At 36.2% G+C, this 23,797-nt stretch overlaps 2 protein-coding genes across 2 annotated transcripts in view; both read left to right on the forward strand.

The window, feature by feature from the left end:
- LOC142353412 (small ribosomal subunit protein eS6-like) overlaps positions 1-23,797 on the forward strand; it is a 330,099-nt gene that overhangs the window by 34,587 nt on the left and 271,715 nt on the right. The window lies entirely within an intron of this gene.
- The window catches only part of LOC142353343 (uncharacterized), a 76,196-nt gene continuing 66,751 nt past the window's right edge, over positions 14,353-23,797 (forward strand). The window contains exon 1 of the mRNA XM_075405576.1: positions 14,353-14,806. Within this exon, the coding sequence (XP_075261691.1) occupies positions 14,560-14,806 (247 nt within the window). The 5' untranslated portion in view covers positions 14,353-14,559. The remainder of the gene's footprint in view (positions 14,807-23,797) is intronic.

The raw sequence follows: 23,797 nt of genomic DNA on the forward strand, positions 1-23,797 counted from the left end.
CGTGAAAAAATTTGGAGTGATTTTGGTGCTGAACAAAAATGAAGAGCGGAGTGAAAATAGAGTGGTTTTTGTTCATACCGCTGTTTTTGAGAAACCGAGAAATTGATGTGTGAAAAAAATTTTCTCTAAGCGAGCGAAATTTTTTTGTTCACGTGCGGCATTTTAAAGCAGTTTTTTTTTCATTTATTTTGGTTAAGAGGTTTCTTTATTTTGTTTTAATTTTAGGCTGGTTTTGGTGGTGGTGTGAAGGTTTCTGGAAAGTCATATGAATTTTATGATAATTCGGAGGTTTTTAATTTATTTTGCTGATTTTCGGTCTAATTTTTGCGTTTTTTTGACGATTATTTTGTTTTACTGGCTCAAATGGGTATTGAAGAAACCCCTTCTACTTGATCAATTTTGTGATAACAATTGGTTACAGTTTTGTGGGTAAGAATCATTTTTTGTTGAGAAATATGACAAAAAAATGGCGAAAATTGGAACTATTTTTCTTAATTTCTTTTTGCAGTTTTTCGGGTTTTTTTTCTGTTTTTTGAGACAAGTTTCATAGACTATTATGACTTGTCTATTGTTTTGCGAGCATCTAGATGATCTATTAGTTGAAAAGAATTTTTCTTTGCATTTATATGCTTTTGTAATATTAAGAAATTTACTAACTTTTTCCAGTTTTTTTTTAGTGCAAGTTGTTTTTAAATAGCTTTTTTTTAAATAGCTTTTTCACAATTTGCCCTCAAGTCTTTTTAAAACATTCAATTATGTGGTTTTAGTAAGTACTAGTTGTTTTGATGAAGTTCTTTTGGCAGAGATAGTTTTTTCAGGATCTCAATTTATAACCAAATTTGATCAAATTTTTTTATCATATTTTAACAGATTTGATTTCATAGTTTTTACTTTTTTGTTTCATTACTTTGTTTCAAGATAGTTATAAATTAGTGAAGGCACGTTTTGTTTGATGAGTAGATGGATGGCGTTTAAATGGATTTTCACTTCGAGTCGTTTCCGGAATTCTTCCGGCTATGTTTTGAAAGGCTTTGAAAGGCTATCTTAACTGTTTTCAAACAGCTTTTATAAATTTCTAACGAAGTATATTTATAGCCGCACAGCGATAGCTGGGGCTATTATTGGCCTTCTCTTGGTTTTTTACAATTCAAAGAATGTGAATTATATTGTGGCCCTGTATTTTTGTAAGATCTGTTCACACATTCATGATTTTTGAAGTCAAATTGGAGTTGTGATTTTGGTCACGTCGAAACAGGAAGTGGAGCGAAAAAGCGAGTGGTTTTGCGGCGTCAATATTTTTTGCTCTAATTTTAAAGTAGAGTGATAAAACGGTGTTGGAATAAAAAATTCTCACTAATGGTTTTTTGATCACATGCGGCAATTTCACTTTGATTTTTTTTCGATTTTTGATTGGATTTTTTCTAAATGGTCTTTTCAATCCATTCATAGACCCTTCTAGGTCTAGTTTTCTGTTTAGTCAATGAAAGTTCTTTGAATTATACCTCAGGACTTGTCCTGCTGTTTTTTTAAATCGCCTTACCTTTTGACCTCATTTTTTGTTTTACATAAGTCTCAAATTTCACGCTTGACTCCTGACTTACCTCACTGTTTCAACTGAATGGATTTTGAATTCTTTCACGCATTGAATTAGTTAAGGTAGTGAATTCGGTCAAAGTCAAAAGAGCAAAATCAAAAAGGGATAAACCGATGAAGCCCTGTCATTAGGTGATAGTGCATTGGGTTATCAAAATTCATTAGAGTTATTGCTAGCTGACATTAGTATTAAGGTTAATAGCTTTCAGTTTAGAAGCTGAATTGATTTTCTTTAATAGCCGCCCTCATCTTCTCAGCCGGCTATTATAGCGCTCCTATTTTTTTTTACAATTCAATGAATTTGAATTGTATTGGTGCGCTGTGTTTTTTTTTTAAAGATGTGTTCACACATTTTTCAATGACTTTGATCTTTCAAAACGGGATAAACAGGTAAAGCCCAGCAGGCATTAAGTTTCATTAGAGGCCCAAAGTGGGCTTTAGTAGTCCTTCAAGTGCATATAGTGGTGCAGCTGCTGGGATGGCCTTAATTAAGGTTAAAAGATCATTTTTAGGAGTTTTTCGGCTCAAAATGGTGCAAATTTTCATGTTTTTTTTGTGATTTTTCGGAGATTTTTGTTTGATTAGTCTTTGGTTGAAGTTTTTAAAAGTTGTTGAAGGCCTTTTGCTAGACAAAATTGCTTGTTATGACCTTTTTATGAGCTATATGTTGTGGTACTACAAACACAAACACACAAAATGATAATTTTTTGCAATTGTTTTCAGGTTTTTTGAAAATTTTTGTCATTTTTTGAGTTTTTTGAGTCCTAGGTGTCACGAAACCTTCTATAGGGTTTGATAAAGGGTTTGATGATAGATTACTGTACGGTATCTAGTGGTAATGGATCGGTTTTCAACTTTTTGACATCATTAATTTTATCATTTTTTGACAAAAGTTGCAATTTTTTCATGTTTCTTGACATATTTATTGTCATCATTTAAGTTGCTGTTTGAATACCAGGATCACGAAAACTTCATTGGGAGTTGGATAATAAGTTACTGAAAAATTTTTAGTTGCCATGGAATAGGTTTCAACTTTTGAGTATCACAAATTTTAGAAATTTTTTTGAACAATTTCGCATTTTTTTCAGGTTTTTGAAAATTTTCATCATTTTTTCTGTTTTTCCAGTTTCAGGGACCAGGCAATCTCCTTTGAGGTTTGTTAATAGGGCACTGCATAGTTTCTAGTAACAATGGAATGCTTTTTAATGTCTCGAACTTTAGCATTTTTTTGATAAGTTCTGCAATTTTTTTAATGTTTCCTAAAGTTTTTGTCAGTTTTTGATTTTGGTCCATTCTCAAGTGCACGAAAACTTATTCCACGTTCTGATGAAAAGTTACTGCATGGTTTTTATTTTCAATGGATTTGTTTTCAACCACCATTTTTCGTTTCGACTTTTAGAAGTTATTTGATAGAATTTGCATTTTTTTCGAGTCTTTTAAAAATATTTGTAATTTATTTTTTCTTGCCTCAGTAGCCAGGTAACCGCATGTTAGACAGCATGTTATTAAATAGTTGCTATGGGGCAATTGAATGACGTTCAACATTTTAATAGAACGAATTTCTTTTTTTTGAAGTTTGAAATTTTTTCTAAAAGTTATTGCCTATCGATCTATGAGTCATTGAGTTTTTTTAAAGCTTGGAATTGGGTTACTGGATAGACTCGAGAGACACAAAAAAGATTCTGAAGATATTTTAATAACAATTCTTAGCAACATTTCCTTATAATTTGCAATTGATTTCTTTTCTTAAATTTTTTGGTCATTTTCGAGTTAATCTATCTTCAAGGGCCAATGAATATTTTTCAGGTCTTGCAGATATAATACTGAACCGATTTCAGAAACGAAAATTGCTTTCAAATATATTTTTGTAAGGGGTGTTTCCCTTAGGTTGAAAAATTTTCCCTTAGGTTTAAAAGCTTCAAGAGTTTTAGCAATGAGTTTGTTTTTGTTTAGTTTTGATTCTTCTAGTTTCTCAATTCTTTGATGATTTTTGTGTGCTGGCTGGCATTGTTCAATTGATCTGCTGGTCAGGTAGAGTACGTCTGAGTTTTTCATTCATATCTTTGAATTATATTTCAGGACTTGTCCTGCTATGTTTTTTACTTCGTCAAACTTTTTTTCGCTTTACCATTTTGCCGCTTTTTCAACATTTTGCGTGAAATCTTTTTGACTTCTCTAGGCTAGTTTCTCTCATTCTGCTAAAAGTGATATTGAACATCAGTTGCTCAGCAAAGCAATTAAAAATGAACAGAGTCAGTATAAAAAATTGCAGTCAGAAGTAGAAACGGGATAAACCCATAAAGCCCAATTTTAAATGCCCGCTATTTGAACGTCCTTCCTATAAGTCTTAGTTACCATCTCTTATGCTTATTGGTATTGATAGTAGCCCCTGTAGCCTCTCTCTAAGAAACAGAAGTGTGTTCAACTACGAAATGCCATCAAAATAAATCGGACTTAAAAAATTCTTTTGTACAAAAATCTTTTTTTTTTTCAATATCTTCTATTCGTTCAATCCCACTCATGCTTATTGGAATCAACGGCGGCTATTTTCCGGCAATCTGTCGGGTATGTTTTAAGAATGTAACTAAAACTGGACGCCAAATTAGAACGCTTTTTTGATACTGAAAAAAAAATTGGTCAATTTCTACCTCCTTTTTTTTTAACTTTCTCTTTCAATCCCAATGCGCGTCAAGCGCGTAGACGGAGGCTGTTTACCGGTAATTGTTTTTCTATTGCTTTTTTCTACAAGGTTTTTTTGAACCGCATATACAGATTCGCGGAGTGTCTATCAATTGAAGTTGAGGTAGATTATCTTCCAAATATAATGAATGTATTTAAAAATTTGTTAGTTAAATTTTAATGGATTCTTGAAAACGACAGAAGTGAATACGAAAAAAGATTTTCAGCCAAATCAAATTTCTTTTACAAACAAAACAAAAAGACAGACATGGAATCAACTGTAATGCGAATTTGTCAACTATATTTAAAAAAACAGTTTTGTCAACTAACAATTAGTTTTTTCAGACTAAAATTATCCAGAAATGAAGTTCTATCTTTTCACACTAAATATCAATTATTATGGTCTTCAAAGTAACAGCTGCCTATCAAACTTGCGTAGTCTCTGACTAGTTTTGACTACTTTGTAATTCTCGATTTAGATTTTAAAGTTTTTAGAATTTTTAAAAAACTATCGATATTTTTGAAAACACGTTGCGACAACGCTGTTGAAACTTTTTAATACCAAATGAAATTATTTTGAAAAAAATGTTCAGTGCACCTCGTTAGCGCAGAAAAGGAAAAAAAACAAAGGTTTGAAACTCAAAAAGTCACTTAGATTTTATTGAAAAGAACTAGGGTCTAGGTCCACAAGATGTCCGATTTGAACTGAATTTAGTAAATAGCTCACACAACTTTGAGTTAGAGAGACTGGTGAGACCAGACATTAGTGAAATGAAAGACATGACAAAAAGTCTAAACAAACAGGGTAAGATTCAAAAAATCACTGATTAATGTCGAGAACCAATTTTGACTAGTTGTATGAACCGTTCTTCTTTTGCACCCTAAAAGGAAGTCAAAAGACTAGTCATCATTCAATCTAAAAACAGGACAGAGAGATTACAGAAACGGGCAAAAAAATTTCCTTAAGACAAAAAGTCTACGTTTATACAAACCAGTAGCTGCTATACTAACAAGATAAATTCGAAATGCACAGCTATGCATCTTGAGAACACATGTTTGATCATTTTTAAACATCAGTTAAATAAAACAGGAGAGAAAACATTATATAAGTAAGGTACCGCTTTCAAAAAGAGAATCTGATCAAAAGCATAGTGGCAAAAGGTCACTACTTAAACTTTTTGGTTTTTGCTACTTTTTTGTTCCAGCTATACTGTAGTTGCTACTCTAATTTTAATTCTCATTGACTCAAGAAGGTCGAACAAAGTGAAGCGATCTTGGAAAAAAGACCGCGCACCAAAACAATTTAAATTCTTTGAATTGAAAAAAGCTTAAATTCCAAGTAACTGAATGAAAAAGTAATTGCTCTCTCAGTTTACCAGCAGACCCATTGATCATCACGAGTTAAACGACAAAAAACAAACAAAATAAAGCAGTACTATTCAAAATCGTATGTAGTTTTTAGAATAGGTGTTGATTGCCAAGGTTTTTCAATCAAATGTAAAAAATACTACGGAGAACTTTGCAACTACAAAAATTTTGTACATAATGAGAACATATAAGAAGCCAATAGGGGTAATTAAATGTGAGAACAATGCTAAAAGTAAATAATTGAAAACACTAAATATTCGCTAGAGTTTTCTTTGTCAATGTCGTTTTTAACATTTTATGTCAATAATTGAACTGGAGTGCATCTAGCTCAGTAAATAGTTTGACGACCTGAGCTCAGATGGTATGAAAATGAGAATAGATCGGGAAAACTTGAAAAATTGTAAATTTGTTTAATTTCTCCATCCTTGTGACTTCATAAACAAAGTTTGTCTCTCAAATATCTTGTGAAAAACCAATTTTGTTAACTAGCAGAAATCTGTTGGCACATTAAAGACGAAGAGGGGAAAACAACCATATAAGTTTCAAACTTTGGAAAAATTAGCCAAAAGTTATCGGAAACTTCATGTCCTCAAAATCATATAGGCGCTATCAATCCATTAAGGCAAGTGAAAGATTGAGAAACTACCATGGTACCAAAAAATCAAAAGCTCAAAAAATTTTAGAAAAATTAGAAAAGGTGCAAATTTAATTACAATTTGTCATGTTTAAGCAGACATTACCAATGAAAAAAGCCAAAAACGACAGATATTTGAAGCATCGACCTTTTTGAACTTTGCCCAGCGTCAATGCAAGGCCCATTTATTGAAGCAAACGTAATAAATAAGAATAAAAAACTAAAAAAGATATATTTGGGGCTCAAAAAGCTCGAGAAAATTCGTGTACCTTGATTTTAGGTCATCCCAGTAACTTGCGCACATTATGCTTTTCGAAGGTTAACGAAAATGGTCTCAGGACCCCCATTGGAACCTAATTAGCACTGGCTTTTACCTGTTTATCATGTGTGGACACATCTTACAAAAAGACGGAGTACCAATCTGCATGTTATACAGGCCTCAATGAGTATCATGTTTTAACAGTACTACTGAAGGGGGCTGTTAAGAGGTTGCAAAAACGGACTATGGCCGAAAATGTATGCTAAAACGTCATTGACAGAAAAATGCACCTCAAAAAGGTCTGTTGCCGATTTTTGTTTGTTACAGAAAAAGACAATAGCGCGTGTTCCAATGGAAGAGGGGTCAATGAACGAAAACGAATATGTTGAAAAAGTCATTGGGCAATAATTTGTTCAGAAATGGGGTCTGTGACCGAAAAGTTCAGAAAAGGGTTTGTTACCGAAAAGCTTTTGATATTAAAAAGCTGAATGATCAAACTTGTGTCAAGGCAAAAACGGTTAATGACCGAAAAAAAAGTCTTTAATATCTTTTCCTCTGATTCTTTATTAAATATCCATTCTGGCTTTTTATTGCGTTCCGCCCCCTATCGCTCTCTGTATCTCAATTGTTTTATTTCTCTCGCTCTATAATTTTTTCTCCCTCTTTATATCTCATTCTATCTATGTTTTGAGTTTTTAATTGCTCTCGAAGAAAAGCAATTATTGTAAACGTGTCTTTTTTATGACAAAGTTGTCGCTTGACCGGTTTTGACTGTTCGAATAACTTTTGCGTCATTGACTTTCTGGGGTTTGCGTGATCTAAAGTTCTCTCTCATTCCCAATTTCAAGCAGCTGAACTCAATTTGTGGCAATTAAATACTAATAGTCAAATGATAAGTGCGCCGACACAAGTGCCTTTTTCCACTTTAAATCTCAATAGTAGTATATATTGACCTCTAATGAAGTTATTTGATGCCACCTAGTGAATTTCTTAGTCCCAATCAGGCTTAGTCCCCCCGAATGAAGCAGACTGCAATTGATTAGAATTGGAGCTATCGCTAGTCGTTCGAGAGCAATTATTCCGACGTTAGTCGGTTTTGTGTTGTAATGCTCTGTGATAACTCTGAACTTTCAAAAATATTTGACGAGAACTTTCAAGAGTATTTGACATATTGGGCTGCCTTCCTTTTTTGTTTTTGTGTGTCCAAATTAATTTTGCGAAAAAATTCATTGAAACGATTGCACGTACACCAGTTATCAGTAATAGGTTTTCAATGAGAGTCGGTTGTTGCTGTTGAGAGTCAGAATATCAGTTGTTGCTGTTTCTCGATAAGATACATTCAGATAGCTATTAAATTTTGATAGGCTAACAGTAGCAATCAAAAATTCTAACTATTATGGGAAATTAACAAAATTGATCAAAACGATCATAAATGTGAACCACTGAACCCACAAAACCATTTTCAAATGTTCAAAAAAAGTTAAGCTTGGATAGCTCCTCGAAAAAGGTAATTTAAAAAAACTTTAGTTTTGTACTCTATGCTTCATGAGCTTTCAAGTGATACCACCCAAAACTCGACGATAAGTATATCGATCGGTCAAATTTGACTGAAAAAAACTAGTGGAACATATAGTTTCTACCTCCCAATAAAAGTGGGACAGAAACAATGACAGATGATCCTTCATTATCGTTGGTATGGTGGTTCGACGATTTTACCATGCGATGATAGGTATGGTGTTAAAGCCGCTAAGAGGCGTTCTAATCTTCACTCAGTTGTAACGTTGGCTTGCTTCATGAATAGAAATTTTGCAAGTAAAGCGCACCGAATATGAATGACCTCTGCAGAGAAAAGGGTCCGTTTGATAATGATGAAATAACCGGTATGTTTTGCAGCAGTTCATAATTATCATGCTCTGGGTATATCTAAAATAATGCAATGTTTGAAAATTCGACTACTTGGTTATACTTTAATAATGTTTGCTACTCGGAGAGACCAATTTAACGATTCATAGGTATAGGTTACGGTCATTGGCATACCTCAAGTTCAAACTGCATGCAAAATGGTATTTAAAAATCTTCCGAAACGTTATTTTAAGTGCCAATCCAGTCCTCGATTTTGCAACATTTTTGTTACTACTCTGGAAATTGACGAACCTTTGACAAATCTCAAATTTTTTTCAAAAAGAAAGTAGGCTGCAATTTCAAAATTCTTGATTTCGGTAAAGCAGAGTAAATTAAAATATGGATGCGAGAGTTTGACGCAATTTTTGCTGAGCTTCGGGAGTTGTGTTAATTTCTCTCAGATTTCATTTCAAGGTGTAACAATTATTGGGTCGGTTGGTCTTTTTTAATTGTTTTTTTTCCGGCTGATTGTTTTGAGTTTTCTCCACGGAAGTGAGAGAATTCCGCTAACATTGAATCGCCGTCCAGTGCTCTTGGAGCATTACTTTTGTAGGAGCGTTACTCTTTTGGTTTCGTTAGACCAAAATCTGCCCCACGCGTTTGTGAAATTCATCCGACGTTCATAGTTTGTGAGAAATTCATCACTAATTGAACTGTTGTTGTCGAATTGGTATCCATAAGTCAAAGTGGCACGAACAGTTAATTTTTTTTCGTTGATCTCCACCTGTTTAAGCTATTTCGTACCGTATTTTTCCTGCGTTTTTAGGGCTTTTTTCTTCGTTCAAATTGAAACAATTTTTAAATGTTAAGTGAACGACCATTTTTGGAGCAGATTCAAGTAAGACAGGCTTGAAGGCCTATAATGAGTTGTTTGAGTAATAATAATCATGTTACAAACCAACTTTTCTTAACAGTTAACATCGGTCTGTATTGCTGTCCTCAAAATAGTACCTAATTTTCAGCTCGAAATGTTTTGACATTAAAATCTTTCATGAAGTACTGAATGAGAAGAATTGTCTAAAATCTCATAATTATACCAAATGCAAATGAAAACCGTTATAGTTGTAGTTGTGCAGCTGTGTATGGCTGGCTATATATGACTCCAAATTTTCAATCGAAAATATAACAATTAGTCAAAACTGACTCAACATAAAAGTACTGTGGCTGAGGCTTTCTTCCCTGCTGTCTAAGTATAACAACTGCTGATTGACATTCATGGGTCTATTCTTTATGAAACACTGCTAGTTTAGCTAATTTTATTGTTAATTAAGAATTCTAATCATGACAAAGTTATATTCTAATCATAACAGCATGTTTAGTAGCGGCCCTCATTTTCTCATCCGGCTATTAATGCGCTCCTAATTTGATTGTACAATTCAAAGAGTTGTATTTGCGCGCTGCCTTTTTATTGATAATTTTTTGGAGTGTAGTTAAAGCCGATGTAAAAGTCGATGCTGCATGTGAAAATTAAGTGTTATTGTCAAGCGGCTGATGGAAAGCGAGAAGAGAGTGGGCGTGCAAAATTTTACGCTAAGCGACTGAAATTTGTTGATCAACTGGGGCTTTTTCAAAGCAGTTGTTGGTTTTAACTTCAACTTTTTCAGTCAAAAGTGGTTTTTTCAGTTATGTAAACTAATAATAGTGCTTCTCGAGGCATTGTTTACGTGTTTTCTGTTCTTTGAATGTGGTGACTATTTCTTCTAAGTTTATGCTTTTCGCTATTGTTTTTCTTGATCAGTTCTTAATTGAAGTCTGTTCCATAGGTGTTGATACTATGAAGACATTTGAAGTATAGAACTGGTAATTTTTGTTGAAATAACTTACATGTTTTTGCTTTTTACAGTTTTTGGTCTCTGCATTCTTTAATTGTAAGTTAATGTTTCTACCGCTTTTTGGGTAAGTAAATTTGGTAGCAGATGTTATACTAAAATTTTGTAAGAATAATGATTTGAAAGTGTCATTTTAGCATAACGTTGAAAAATATTTATTAGAATTTTACGGAATATTATTTGTCGATTTTGTCCTCCGTGATTTCCTTCCCTTTTGCTCGGTTTTTTTATGAAATCATTTTCATAGATTCCCGGTCAATTGACAATGTTTTTGTTGCAAACTACCTTTACTAAGCTGCTTTTAAACGTCTTTTGCCAATAGTTTCGGAGTCTCAATTTAAAGTAAATATAAACAGATGCTATATCAGCTTTTGTCAGCTTATTTTGTCATTTTAATATTCATGTTATTGTTTTAAAGTGTTGAGTATAATGTCACTGAGAATCGCGGGTTGTTCCCAGAATTCTTCAGGCTGTTTTTTCAAGTATCTGTTTACATGTTTTACCGAAGTCAAGTTGAAGTAGTGATTTAAGTCACGCTGGTGTAAGAGAAGCGGTAATCGAAAATTTTCAGAGCCTTACTTTTTAATGTAAAGTGAGAAAATGCTGTTAAAAGCATTTTTAGATTTTTTTCACTATTTTTCAGAGTCGCAATTTAAAGTAAATGGCTTTTGATGGCTACTTTTGGCATTTGCTTGTTCCTGTTATTATTTGAAAAGGTTTATTATAAGTTTATAGATGCATTTGGTCAGTGAGAATCACCAATTTTCTACTTCCAGTTGTCCCCAATTCTTCCGCTATGGTTCTTTAGTATCTATCTATTCACAATTTTTATCAGTTTTTGTTTATTCTCATCAATGATTGTCTCAATGGCTCTCTGTGAGCATGTTTAAATTAATTTGCTGATTTGAGTTGAATTTAACTGTTTTAACGACTTTGACATTAACTGTGTTCTCCATCCTTTATAGTTCTTGTTGTCATTTTGTCTCTTCATGGACAGCTCTAAGTGGCTCTCTTTTGATTCTCATTTAGATCAGTTTAGAGTTTTTGGTCATAGCCAAGATTTTTCATTACTTGATAGCACTTGGTTTTCAAAAAAAGTTATTTTTTTCCCGATTTTGCCCCTTTTTTGTAGTTTCTTTTTTTAACCCTATTCCTTTAATGATAGGTCTAATTGACTCTTAACTGATGCAAAATTGAGTTTTTCTAGGTTTTGTCAATTCAAAACTTTATGTTTTGACGCGACATTTTTATTCAAAAGAAATTTCAAAAATTATTTTTCTTGGGTTTCGAGCGTTCTTGTATTTGTTTTTGCTTTTGTGTCAATTAGTTTCAATGATGACAGATCCCTACGGTCTCAAATCACATCTGAATCTTTTTAGTATCCCTATGTTCTCAAATCTTATCTGAATCTTTTTATATCTTTTTTCATATCTGATAGCTTTCACAACTTTGAAACGCGTTCAAAAAATGCAAAGGCATGTTTGATTTTTTTTTTGAATAGTTTTTGTAAAGTTTTGTTGTTGTGTCGGCTAGTTTCATTAATGATAGTTCTCAACTGCCCTGTAATTAGGCACAATTGAGTCTTTTTGTTGGATTAATTTTACTCATATTAATTTATTGGCTTTGACACCATTTTTTCAACTTTTTCGGAATTTTTGGTTGTTGCCTGCATTTGTTGCTACGTTTGTTGAGTGGTTCCCCAATTGTTTTCATTAACGTTGATATATGTTTTCTGTTGACAGATAGTGCAAGAGATAAAGAGTTCGTTATAGTTGCATTTTTCATTTACTTTGCTGCAACTTTTTTTGCTGACATTTGTAGAAAGTTTTTTTTGCCAAATGTAGTTTTGGTTGTACTTTTATTTTTTCTGCAGAAGTTTTGTACAAAGTTGGTGTCTGTTGCCTAAACTCCCATTCTGCAAAAATCTAATGATGTTGAAGCTGCCGGGAGTAATAACGTGGGTAACTTTTTTTTCTAAAAATAAATGATCTAATTTTGTTTTTTTTATTTTTGTAGTGTTCTCTACTTTGATGGACATTTTGGTATTTGATTTGTTTGTTATCACAGGCTATTTTTTTCAATTCATGATATATTTTTTTACTTCGTCGAACGAAAATTTGTTTTGCTTTTCGCATGACTTCTCTGGAAATTTTTTTCCTCTCTCACTCTGCTCAAATTGCGTTTAATCTTTTGCGTGAAATCTGACTTCGATAGGCTAGTTTCATTCTTGGCTCATTCTGTTTAAAATTGCTTTTAAACAGAAGTTGCTCAGCAAAGCAATCTAAAATGTACATAGTGATAAAAAAGGAAATCAAAAATAGAAACGGGATAAACCCATAAAGCCCAATTTTCGATGCGCGCTCCTTGAGCTTTGTTCTTATAAGTCCTAGTTACCATCTCTAATGCTTATTGATATTGATACTAGCCCCTGTAGCCTCTTTTTAAGGAACAAGTGTATGTGTAACTACGCACTTTAAAAATGTTTTTGTAGAAAAATCGTTTCTTTTCTTCTGTTTTCATCAATCCCAATCGGGGTTATAGTAATAAACGGCGGCTATTTTCCGCCATTCTGCCGGGTATATTGTTATCTCAATCGATTCACAGAGCAAAGAAGTGAAAATTTTGCGGGGAAATTCTACTTTGGTATCGATGCGTAGAGCTAGCTAGCATCTTTAGATGGTTCACAGGAAGTTGAGTCTCATATACATAACTAATGTCAATCATGCATATTTTGTAGAACCAATTTTCATTTTTCTCAATTTGCGTTTCATCACTTCTCCATATAATGTGGCGGCCAATTTTATTATCTAGAAAAGAAAGAAAACGTTAGTGAGAAAAACATGAATTCGCAAAATCAAGTTTAGACTATCCAATCAAATGTTCTCTCGTATTGTCAACACAAAATTTTACATTTCGATGAACAGTTCGAGAGAATTTTGGTTAGTTGACTAATACTGGTATTATGCACTGACAGACATAAGAGCGTTTGGATGAATTTAGTTCAATCAAATTGAAACTAAACTAAATGGTTTGGTGAAATCAGTTAAGCGTGATTTTTGAAGTTTATCTCAACTGTCGGAAATTAGAACGAAAGATCTTGATAGGTTTCTTATTTCCATATCAAATATAGTTTAATCTGTAATAACTAGCTACAAAATTTCGAAACGCTGTTGTTATTTTCACCAAGGATTTTAGGTTCTTTTGCAATTTTGGGTCAATTTTACATTCTGCCTTGTCTACTAGAACTATTTTTGGAAGTTATTTATTATCGATAATATTTCTGCCCACACGACTTATTAACGTTGCAGTTAATTATAATTTTAAGCGCGGAGTGGTTCAAGCAAAATACAAAAAAGAAAAGGTTAAAAGCATAAAGCTTGAAGATTCAAATGTTGCGACATTTTCCATTTTTGCTTTTGCAGTTTTTGCGCTATTTTTGATGATAATACAAATTTTGCTCGCTTTGCAAAAAAGATAATTTTGGGGGAAAATCTGCTCTTTCCTAATTTATAATGTTGGGTCATTCACCATGTTGGGTCATTAGCAGATGGTCTGGTTGACATTTCATAGATAATACTTTCCTTTCAACCATTCAACCTTTTTTTCACTTTTTCTTCCTGACTTTAGGTTTGTTTTTTCACCCATTAATTACCCTCAATTTCAACTTGGCCATTGTTCACGGCGTTATTGTGCGTGCCAATGTCAGAAGTTGAAGATCAAGTAAGGATTTTCGAAACCAAAATTTGCGATTGTCAAGCGCTCTTTCTGCATTTTTGAAAAAGAATTTTGGAACTGTTTCCTTCTATTTAGTAACATAAGCTCTGCGTCATTTTTACAAGTTAATTTCTGCAAAATTAGAAGGATATGTGCATCAAAATTGATTATGTTTGTTTATAAAATGTGTTTAGGAAAAATGTATGAAAATTGGGTCTTTCCCAGTATAGCCCCCTCCCACTTAACGTAGACATACCGCAATCGGGGAGTAAACATTTCGTGTGTAATGGGATAGACCAGAAAATCTTGCTAAAACCAATTTCAAGGAGAGGAAACAGGTCCGAAAGTAATAGTAACGCGAAGCATCAACCAGTTTTTTTATTTCTTTCAGGTCAAAATGCAATCAATGCTCCTTGCATGTGCACAATTTTATTTAATGGCGTAGGAGAAAAGCGAAATTTGCAATTAAATCAGTTTGTCATCGATTCTTTTAACAAAAATTGACCCAATTTTAATTCAATTTGTCGGTCGGTTAAAGAACTAGAGTAAGAAGCAAAAAAATTATCAGAAGCGTTTATATCATGAATAACGGAAACGCGGACACCATTCACGATTCATCCTCATCCACACACGCAGTTCAGAATGCACCCCCGAAAGATCTCTCCATAACGATAGATACCACCCCAGCTGGCACGGTGGACAATCCAACGGCCGCTGGTTTTGATACTGGTCCCTCTTTCAGCGAGGCCAGGAAAGCTTTCCTCAATCGAGCCAACAATCCGCCCCAGCAGCAGACCTCACCTGGTAGTGCGACATCGCCAAACACAGGTATTTTTTTCTATCTAGTTTTTTTAATAGCTCTCGAACGAAGATTGAATCAATTATTGTAAACGTGTGTCTTTTTTATGAAAAATTTTTGCTTGACCATTTTGATTCTTTGAGTACCTTTACGCCCTTGACCTTTTTGTATTTTGCGTGATCTAAATTTCTCTCATTCACAAGTGTCAACAGCAGAACTCAACTGGCGGCAGTTTATTACTAAAAGTCAAGTGAAAAGTGCGCCCAAATTTGGTGTCATTTTTTACTACTACCCCCCCCCCCCCCCCGACTGGAGCAGTCGGCAATGGATTAGAGCTCCCAGTCGTTCTAGAGCAAATCTTCCGATGTTTTGGTTGTTGCAAGTTGTAATGTTCTCTTTTTGAAAAAAAACTGTTTTTCTAAAAATGCTTTAACACAATTAAATAATGCTGCTATCTTAAAGAAACCCATATCAACAATTTGCTACTTAATTTCTTATTTTTAAAGTTTCTAGAATAAGTTGGAATCCAAATTTGAAAAAAAAAATTGAAGGCATGTGTTGAAAATTTACATCATTGAAGTGCTTGCTTGCATGTCAGTTTGAGAAAATATCGAATACTAATTTACCATATATTGTAAAGTTGTTGATCTCAATCTAATTATCACTGTCAAGAAAGTTTTGTTTCAAAGTTCGATGTTTATTAAAGTGTTGCAAAGTTTACATTGTTGTTAAACGTTAGACTGAGAAAATATTTAACCGGTTTTTGGTGAGATCTCTTTACAGCAAAAATTTGATGGAGTTCAGCTATTTTTATGCTGTATCTCAAGCTCACAAGTGTAGAGGATCAATGGTGCTAAGTTGGTTGTCAAAATTAGCAAGAAATTGATGTAATTTTCTCAAAAGAGATTTTTTTTGTAAAAATCTTCTATGCCAGCTAACATTGACCTTCTCAAGCGACTTTTTTACGCACTTCTCGATTTTTGAGTGGTTTAAAGTGCTCTCACTCCAAAATAAAGTTTGTTGTTCAAATAAAACCGATTGTTGGAGATTAGATGACAAGGAACTGATAGCCGAGTGGTTAATAGCTCCGTCGATTTGACAGAAGCGGACTCAGGAGTTCGGGGTTCGAATCCTACTTTGGCTGCTGTTTTTGCACCCATAAAGAAAAATTTATCCAGGCTAGAGCCCCTGAAATAAATTGCGCCGCCTGACATTCGAAAGCAATTTTTCTGACGTTACTCAGTTGATGTTTTGAGAAGTTGCAGATTTAAAAAGTTTGATGCATAAACTTTTGGTTTATTTCAGGCAATTTTGGCACATTTGCCATTTTGTGGTGTTTTTTTTTAATTCTGTCATTCTGAGAAAAATAGGAAAAGTTAAGGGATAAATTTTCTAAAATCAAAGTAAAAGTCTCCGTTTTAGGGAAGTCCTCGTACAGAGAAACTCTTTGAAACAAAATTTACTTTGACCAACAAGTAATTGAAACAAATTTTTTGAAGCAAGCACCTATCCACCGAATGCTGAGAATATTGAAAATATAGATACATTATTTTGATGAGAAATTGTTTTTCGATTTGACGAAATTTTTATGGAAACTTGTCCTTTTCATCTTTTAAAGCTTCCTGTCAGCGAAAGAGTTCGACATTAGTCGGTTGATTTTGCTTTGGCCAATTTTAGGACAATACGAACGCTGTGAAATATATTTACTGAGTTTATTTTCAAGAGTGAGCATTGTTATTTGTGCACAAGGTTTTCCTTTATTCCGCTGCGCTTTTGAAAAAAATCTGAGCCCTGAATCTTCTTGGAAGGAGAGCCCTGTTGCTCTGATTTACGCTATTAAAGACTGTTTTTGTTCTAATTTGCCTAAAAAAGTTGTGAATTATGCACAAATTTGCTCATATTTGGAACAAATTTTTCAATAAACCGTTTTGAAATTGGCTTCTCTTAATGTCGATTATCTTAGTAATTAAGGATAGTTCATTTATGCGACTGCTGATGGGTTGTCTACCGTTAATTGAATGTGGGAACTTGGTGTGTCACGCACAGAATCATACGAGCCGCCGTTAGAGTAAATAATTATTTGTTTTTGTAGTTTTTCTCCAATTTACATATACCTTTATACACACATACATATATACCATATCATGCATCTTACATACTTACATACATCTATTCATGCATGCATGCATACATACATTCATACATACACATCAACATGTACATACATACATACATACATACATACATACATACATACATACATACATACATACATACATACATATACATACATACATACATACATACATACATACATACATACATACATACATACATACATACATACATACATACATACATACATACATACATACATACATACATACATACATACATACATACATACATACCTACCTACCTACCTACCTACCTACCTACCTACCTACCTACCTACCTACCTACCTACCTACCTACCTACCTACCTACCTACCTACCTACCTACCTACCTACCTACCTACCTACCTACCTACCTACCTACCTACCTACCTACCTACCTACCTACCTACCTACCTACCTACCTACCTACCTACCTACCTACCTACCTACCTACCTACCTTACCTACCTTACCTACCTACCTACCTACCTACCTACCTACCTACCTACCTACCTACCTACCTACCTACCTACCTACCTACCTACCTACCTACCTACCTACCTACCTACCTACCTACCTACCTACCTACCTACCTACCTACCTACCTACCTACCTTACCTACCTACCTACCTACCTACCTACCTACCTACCTACCTACCTACCTACCTACCTACCTACCTACCTACCTACCTACCTACCTACCTACCTACCTACCTACCTTACCTACCTACCTACCTACCTACCTACCTACCTACCTACCTACCTACCTACCTACCTACCTACCTACCTACCTACCTACCTACCTACCTACCTACCTACCTACCTACCTACCTACCTACCTACCTACCTACCTACCTACCTACCTACCTACCTACCTACCTACCTACCTACCTACCTACCTACCTACCTACCTACCTACCTACCTACCTACCTACCTACCTACCTACCTACCTACCTACCTACCTACCTACCTACCTACCTACCTACCTACCTACCTACCTACCTACCTACCTACCTACCTACCTACCTACCTACCTACCTACCTACCTACCTACCTACCTACCTACCTACCTACCTACCTACCTACCTACCTACCTACCTACCTACCTACATACATACATATAACATACATACATACATACATACATACATACATACCTACCATACATACATACATACGTACATACATACATACATACATACATACATCCATACATACATACATCCATACATACATTACATACATACATACATACATACATACATACATACAATACATACACGCATATATGCACACACACATGAATAAATACATACATACATTCATGCATACATACATACATACGTGCTCGCATGCATTCATACAATTTATCAATTCAGCGGGGTTGAAAACTTGTGATGCAACTTTCGATTCCTCTATAAATGCTCATATATTTGATCTTCCATTAGTTTAAATGCAATTCCGCTAATTCTGGTCAGCTTAGCCGTTTCTACTTTATAAAGTACTGTGTATATGCCACAAAGCATATATGTTATTTGCATCACCCAGAAAATCAGTTGTTTTGTCGTTTAAGTCGAGTTCTCAAAAATAAAGGCTAATATCTTCTTAATTAATGATCTTAGCAGTGTATGTCAAATGATTTTGTGTGATAGTATTGAAAAAGTGCGAAGTCTGGGATTAAGACACTGAATTAAGACACCGAACATCATGAGAAATCTCCAGATAATAATGCAAAAAAGTAAGCAGTATTTAATATCAAAATCTATATGCTATTTCCTCTAGCTAATCTGAAATCTTATCATAAATCAATATCTATTAATAATAGCCGCGAAGCGATAGTGGCTATTATTGGAGACATCGTGGTTTCTTTCTAATTCGTCGTCTCCATCGATGATTCTTTCTACCTGACTTCTTGGAAATAACTTTTTCAATGGTTTCAGCGACTTTTGCTTTGTAGTTAAAATTTGTGTGCGTGACGTCATTTCTGCTTTTAGGGCAATTGCGTGCATTGCCTCACTAAAAAATGACTGCTGAACTCACTTATGGAACTTCAAATTTTATGAACATTTACTAGTTAAAGATCAAGAGTGTGCATCTAAGTAGTTTCAAAATTATATGCCCTTATTCTTGAGTATTAGTCTTTGAATATTAGTCTTTATTAACTCTGATAAAACAGAAGTTCGATATTTTGAATTGATTCGTGTAAGCTCCTTTATAGCAACAACCTTTTAACATTAGTAATGTACAAAGCAACAAGTGAAAACTTAGACGGCAAGGTTTTTTCGATGCTCTTTTACTGGTTTTTTGTCTGATGTTATTGACGTCAAATCAGTTCGTATTCAATCGGCAATTGTCTAGAAAACCTAAAAATATTAAGCCGAAAACCAGCTTAATCGATACATATAGTGATTATATTTACTTAAAATTAGGTTAAATGAACTTTTTCGGAACTTTCTACGCATATTAGAACGTATTTAAATCTTATTTGGGACGATTTATATGCGTATTTGTTATTTAGAAATACTCGATTCTGATTGGTTAATATTCTTTCATTTACTACGTAACATCCTCCGGCCCGGAAGAAGATGTTGGGAAAACTGGTACAAGATTTACAAGCGGGCGGACGAGTGAACCGGTCGACGTACGTAAAACGGCGGAGCGCGCGACGCTATCGGAGCCGTAACGGAATACCACAATCCGAGCGGTTGGGTAGTAACCCTTAGGGTTGGTTTCCTCATTCTTTGAAACCAAGGCACTGGTCTTAAGGTGTTGGTCAGCAGGCGTCTGCCACTTAGAGCGCCGGTTTAGCGTCGGTACGTACTGTTTGATCCAACGGGACCAGATCGCATTAGCGTTTGACTGCGCACGGGCGTAACGTTTACGATGGTCGAACTCATTGTTGCCGACAACAGACGTAATATCGGCAGAGTGTTCTCCTAGAAGAAAGTGGTTGGGCGTTAAAGCGTTCAAATCGCACGGATCAGCGCTTACGGGTGTTAAAGGACGCGAATTGAGGGCATTCTTCACTAGACAAAGGGTAGTATGCAGTACCTCATCCGTCAGGCGACGCGTGCCAAGAATAGTATACAACACGCGCTTGAAACTGCGTACCAACCTCTCCCAGATGCCACCTTTATGTGGTGCGCTGGGTGGATTGAACCTCCACTTTATTCCTTTGTGAGCGAGCTCAGCTGCAATGTTGACAACGTTACACTTTTCAATACTTTCTCGGAGTTCTTTCTCCGCTCCAATAAAGTTAGTGCCATTGTCCGACCAAATCATGGCAGGTATACCCCTAGGTGACACAAACAGCTCAACTCCCATAACACAAGAACTGGTGTCCATGGATGTAACTATCTCGACATGCACAGCGCGAGTAGTGAGACAGGTGAAGAGGAAGCCCCACCTTTTCTCAGTAGTACGGCGGACAGTAACATAGAACGGCCCAAAGTAGTCAACGCCGGTGTTCGTGAAAGGCGGATACTGGTAAGCAAGTCTCTCCTTAGGTAAGTCAGACATGATTGGTTGCATAGTTACAGCTCGGAATTCTCGGCATCTCAGGCAGTGTGCTTTGATGGAACGCAAGGATGATCTTAGTTTCAGTACTGTATATTGTTCCTGCACAATTGATCTTAGGTATTCAACGCCTTGATGAAAATGCTTTACGTGCGTGTGTTCAAGAAACAGTTTTACAAACGGATGACGTGCGTCTAAGATGATTGGGTATTTTACGTTAAACCCAACTTCAACTAACCGCTTGATGCGGCCCGAGGAACGGATTAGCCCATTTGGACTAATAAACGGTGAATGTGGAGCAATTCGGCTACTGCGTTTAACGGATTTATTGTCAAGAAGATCTTTTCTTTCGGCTTCAAAAGACTCTCCTTGCACCAAGTACTGTAGATGACGCTCGGCTTCGTCAAGCTCAGTAGGGTCAGTAATGCTACCATCGGGGTTACGGTAGCCGGCATGTTTCGGCAAAAGCCGGAGAACGTATGCGGCAATGCGCAAGTACTTTTGATAAGAACTAAACTTATCAAACGGAAACAATGAAGGAACGGGAGTTGTCTGTTTTTTGACAGATGTAGTCAAAGATACAGTGTCTTCTATGATGACTGCTTGGTTGACGCCAAGTTTGATGTTATTAATGACGTCTTTGTTCGGTACGAAAGGGAAACTTGAGTTAGATAAGAAATGTGGACCATTGACCCAACTGCTTAGTTGCAAAACCTCAGCGGACATTCCACGCGTGCCAGCGTCAGCTGGATTATCCTTAGTTGCGACGTGGTTCCATTGGTCAACGCTGGTATACTCCAAAATTTCACAAACGCGGTTTGCTACAAAGATTGGTTGCTTTTCATTAGAGTTTATCCACTGAAGAACGGTCGTGCTGTCTGTCCACATGAATACTTGGTTAACAGTTACAGTAAGTGCTTGAATAATTTCGTTCTTCAGCCGAGCGGCAAGTAGAGCTGCTTGCAATTCCAGTTTAGGGACAGTCATTACTTTCATTGGCGCCACGCGCGCTTTCCCCAAAACAAACGCAAGTTCTGTTTTTATCTTGCCCGTAGGGGTTGTTACTCGGGCTCGAAGAAATGCGACGGCACTAAAAATATCCTGGGAACTGTCACCGAACATATGCAACTCTGTATTATCAAAGGGTCCACTAAAGTAACTTCGAGGAATTTTGATGTTTTCAAGCTTTGGTAAGTCCGCACTCCAGACCAAAAATCTTTGAACCATGTCCTGTGGGAGCTCGTCATCCCATTGCTGTCCAGTGACACGCCAGATGTCTTTTAAGAGCAATCGCGCACCGACGGTAAACGGTGCGACAAGACCAATGGGGTCAAAGACTTTCGAGACAAGACTTAGGACCAAGCGTTGCGTGAGGGACTTGGTGATAGCGCAACTTGTACCCCGACTCACAACTAAAGTGTCATTAGTGTGATCCCACTTTAACCCTAGCACATGCGATGAATCCTCCTGACATGAAACAATAACCTTAGGCTCAGTAGATTGAGGTGAACCATCAATTCGGTCAGCCAGATTTGGTACATTGCTTACGAACTTTGTAAGCTTGAACCCACCGAGATGGAGAAGATGTACCAATTCCTTCGATCTATTGATGGCTTTCTCGGGAGACTCCACTGAGTCAAGATAATCGTCCATGTAGAAGTTTTCAAGGACGGCTTTTGCAGCTTCGGGGTAAAACTTGGCATTGTCTCTCGCAGTGCGTTGTAATGCATAGTTGGCGCATGTGGGCGAGTCTTTAGCCCCGAATATATGGCGCGTATATTGATACACTACAACGTTTGTTGTGGGGTCCTCCCGCCACAAAAAGCGAAGTGATGGTTGATCTGATGGTAATACACCAACCTGTAGAAACATTCCCTCGATGTCGGCAGAGACGGCATATGGATGTTGTCGGAAGCGAAGAAGTACGTAAATAAGGTTTTGGAGCAGATCAGGGCCAGTGAGCAAAGATTTATTGAGTGAGGCGCCATGAAATTTTGCTGCTCCATTGAGCACCCTACGCACCTTACCCGGTTTGTTCGGGTTTAAAACCGGATGGTGGGGTAGGTACCACTCTTTATCGGACCGCTTCTCAACCTTGTGAGCGTCCGGAACCTCAATTACATATTCCTTGTTTAGGTCTTCCTTGATGGTACTGGTATACTTCTCTCTAAGGTCTTCATCCTTAGCCAATCGTTTTTCGAGAGATTTTAGTTGCACAAGGGATGAGAAGTAATTATTTGGGAGCTTCGTGTTATCTGCTGCCCACAGCATTCCGACATCGTATCTCAGGCCATTGTGTATGGTGGTACTCTCAAGGATTTCGTGAGCCCTTGCGTCTGCTGCAGATCTTGAGTCGACCTGCTTGTTTGCCCCGAATGATTCAATGTCGTACCATGACTTTACTTGACTTGCTAACTCATTGTCTTGTTCGATATTCACTTTAAAGCACGTTGAGGTTAAACACGAACTTGATGGTAACGGACCGCTTAAGACCCAACCTATGGGCAAGCGTACGGCAACGGGTGAACGCTTCTCATCGGCAGAGAAGTATTCTAACGGGCGGATGGCATGATAGACATCTTGTCCGAGTATCATCTCAATGTCTTTATAGGAATATGTTACGGGATCAAGGACTGCTAAGTGTGGGTAAGTCTCTTGCAGGGCCTGTACATTAATTATATCTGAGCCGACGTTCAGACTCTCTTTAACGAAAGGGTTGACGGTGAATGGTTCGAAATTTTGTTGTTCTCTTGGTTTCACAGTAACTTCAACAACCCTAGTATCAACTACTTCTTCGGTATTAATACCCTTGACAGTTAGCTTTAGTGCTTTACCGTGCAAACCGAGTCTATCTGCGAGACTACCGGCCACCCAAGAGTTACTGCAGGCGGTATCACACAAAACTAAAGCCTTGGTATCTAAACCGGACGAATTGACCAACTGCAATTCAGTCACCTGAAGGAGCCCCTTAACATCAGTAACAGATGACATTGTTGTGGTGTTATTAGGCTGGAGTTGACTAGAAGTTGCTTTACTTTGACCTGTGTTGCCAGAAGGTTGAATGGTATTGGATTTTGTCGGCTGTTTTGTTGGGAAAACCCTATCTGCTCCATGCAATAGTGAGTTATGCGAACTATTACACCCTTCTGCTCGGCACTTTCTTGGTTGAGGACACTGGCGGAATGTGTGCTTATCACGTAAGCACGAAAAGCAAAGTTTGTTATCGGCCACCAACTTAGCTCTCTGGGTTGGGGTCTTTTCTTTGAAAACTCGACACTCCCATAGCCGGTGGTTACCTTTGCATACAATGCACTGAGAGTAATTGTTTGTGAAAGAAGGTGGCATTT

The sequence above is a fragment of the Convolutriloba macropyga genome, chromosome 14, assembly GCF_964194025.1.
Source record: "Convolutriloba macropyga chromosome 14, txConMacr16.3, whole genome shotgun sequence".
NCBI lineage: Eukaryota > Metazoa > Xenacoelomorpha > Acoela > Convolutidae > Convolutriloba > Convolutriloba macropyga.